Source organism: Chaetura pelagica, unplaced genomic scaffold (genome assembly GCF_000747805.2).
Source record: "Chaetura pelagica isolate M959 unplaced genomic scaffold, ChaPel_1.0 scaffold104, whole genome shotgun sequence".
NCBI lineage: Eukaryota > Metazoa > Chordata > Aves > Apodiformes > Apodidae > Chaetura > Chaetura pelagica.
Window position 1 is genome coordinate 8,904,642 of NW_009953786.1, and position 1,846 is coordinate 8,906,487.

Below are 1,846 nucleotides of genomic sequence, written 5' to 3' on the forward strand. Positions count from 1 at the left end.
CAGAAATCGCTGAATCAGAGGATATGGATCTCTGACAACAACAATATTTATGAATCCTTACCAAAAATTGCTGAAGATGTTTTGGGGTTTTTTTTGCAAAAAAAAACAAACACCAGCACCTTCAGAGATCCCTGCAATATGTTTGTGATTTGTTACCCAAAGGAAACATGCATGCCATTTTTGCCAGCTAACAGAATACTTTCTAGCAAGGCATTTGGAGAAAGACAAAAATATCTCACACTGATATGAGTCATTTTGGCTGCAAGTGCACATTTTAGAAAAAGGCACTTCAGAAAAAAAAAAATAAAAAAAAATCTCTTTTAAGTAAGTGCTGGAATGAAATATGGTCTTTAAGTCACTGGCCTGGAAAGGCTATGCATGTTTGTATTCTATACAGAAACGATAGGTATCTTTCAACACACACAACTGCTTTGTATTTTTTCTTTTTCTTTTTTTAAAAAAAACAAAACAAACATGAAGCGAAAAAAAACCCCAACAAACAAACAAAAACAACAAACCAGCAATCTAATCTATTTCCCAACTTCTGGCTGATAAAGTCTCTTAGCTCAGTGGGCTACAATTACTTTTTCTACATAGCGAGGTGACCTCTGCTGGTAGATTCTTATCATAACTCCAGTAATTCACATACACAGGCACAATACATTGATATTCCGGTAAGTGCTGCCCTACATACACAAGACATCATACAGAAGATACAACCCCTGCTCTGAAAAATAAACTCCCACGCTGGAAAGGTGTAAAAAAAAATAATAATTGTATGACCCAGTTTTCTCCACTCACAGATGTTTTGTAGGGCGTTTTTTTAGAGAACCTTTTATAGAAACGTATGAGCATCTCAGGCCACTGGTGCTTATTCAGCATAATGGTCTAAATGCTTGCTTGGAAAGCCCCTGAACTTCATCCTGTTAGAAGCAAAGAGGTTATAGCAAGGAAAGGATTAGTCTCCACTTGCATTCCTTTCTTGCAGTCTTTTTTCACACCACCTGCTAACAAACACTGTGAGAAGGGATACCATCTAAAGGACCTTCCTTCTGACTCGGCACAGCTATGATACAGTGGCACTGCATAATGTCATACTTAAAAAAAACCCAACATCCCTTCACCTGAGAGACCACAATGCAACTTGCAGTTAAGAGCCTTGGTCTTTGTGATACCCAAGGTCATTCCTATTATTACAGCACAGTGCACGGAAATACCACAAATACCAAGAGAGCCTTATCTATTTATCATAGGTGAAATTGGCACGCGTTGCAGCGCGACGGCTCCACGCTGGGTTACAGGCATTTTGAGTTCATTTGATTTTCCATCCAGAGGCCGGCTTCCTCAGTTAGGAGCTCAGTGGATGCTGCACTTTACGACGGCAGTGCCAGAGCCACCTCTCAAGTGCCCGGCTTGCACTGACAGCTCCAGGCTGGAGAAACACCCGCCCTGACCTTGCCGGAGTGAGCACAGGGAGCCAGAGGCAGGGGCTGGGCACGGGTCTTCCCTCCTTCTGAACCATCCATGGCACAGTTTGGGCTGGAAAGGACCTTCAAGATATCTAATCCCGATGCCCCTTGCATGGGCAGAGACACCTCACAGGAGACCAGGCTGCTCAGAGCCCCATCCAACCCGGCCTTGAACACTTCCAGGGATGGGGCACCCACAGCTTCCCTGGGGCAAACCTGTCCCAGTGTCTCACCCCCCTGCGCTGTGCCCACGCTCCTGCCACCGCCCTGCCCGGCCACCCGCTATCACTGTGATGAACAACCCCCCCAGACCCTTCCCAGACCCCTCCAGACCCTTCCCAGACCCCTCACAGACCCTGCCGAGACGCACCGAGAAT

The 1,846-nt window shown here is 45.3% G+C and overlaps 1 protein-coding gene across 1 annotated transcript in view; it reads left to right on the forward strand.

The window, feature by feature from the left end:
• The window catches only part of EDN1 (endothelin 1), a 21,729-nt gene that overhangs the window by 15,292 nt on the left and 4,591 nt on the right, over positions 1-1,846 (forward strand). The window contains exon 2 of the mRNA XM_010000988.1: positions 1,791-1,825. Coding sequence (XP_009999290.1) covers positions 1,791-1,825 — 35 coding nt within the window. The remainder of the gene's footprint in view (positions 1-1,790; positions 1,826-1,846) is intronic.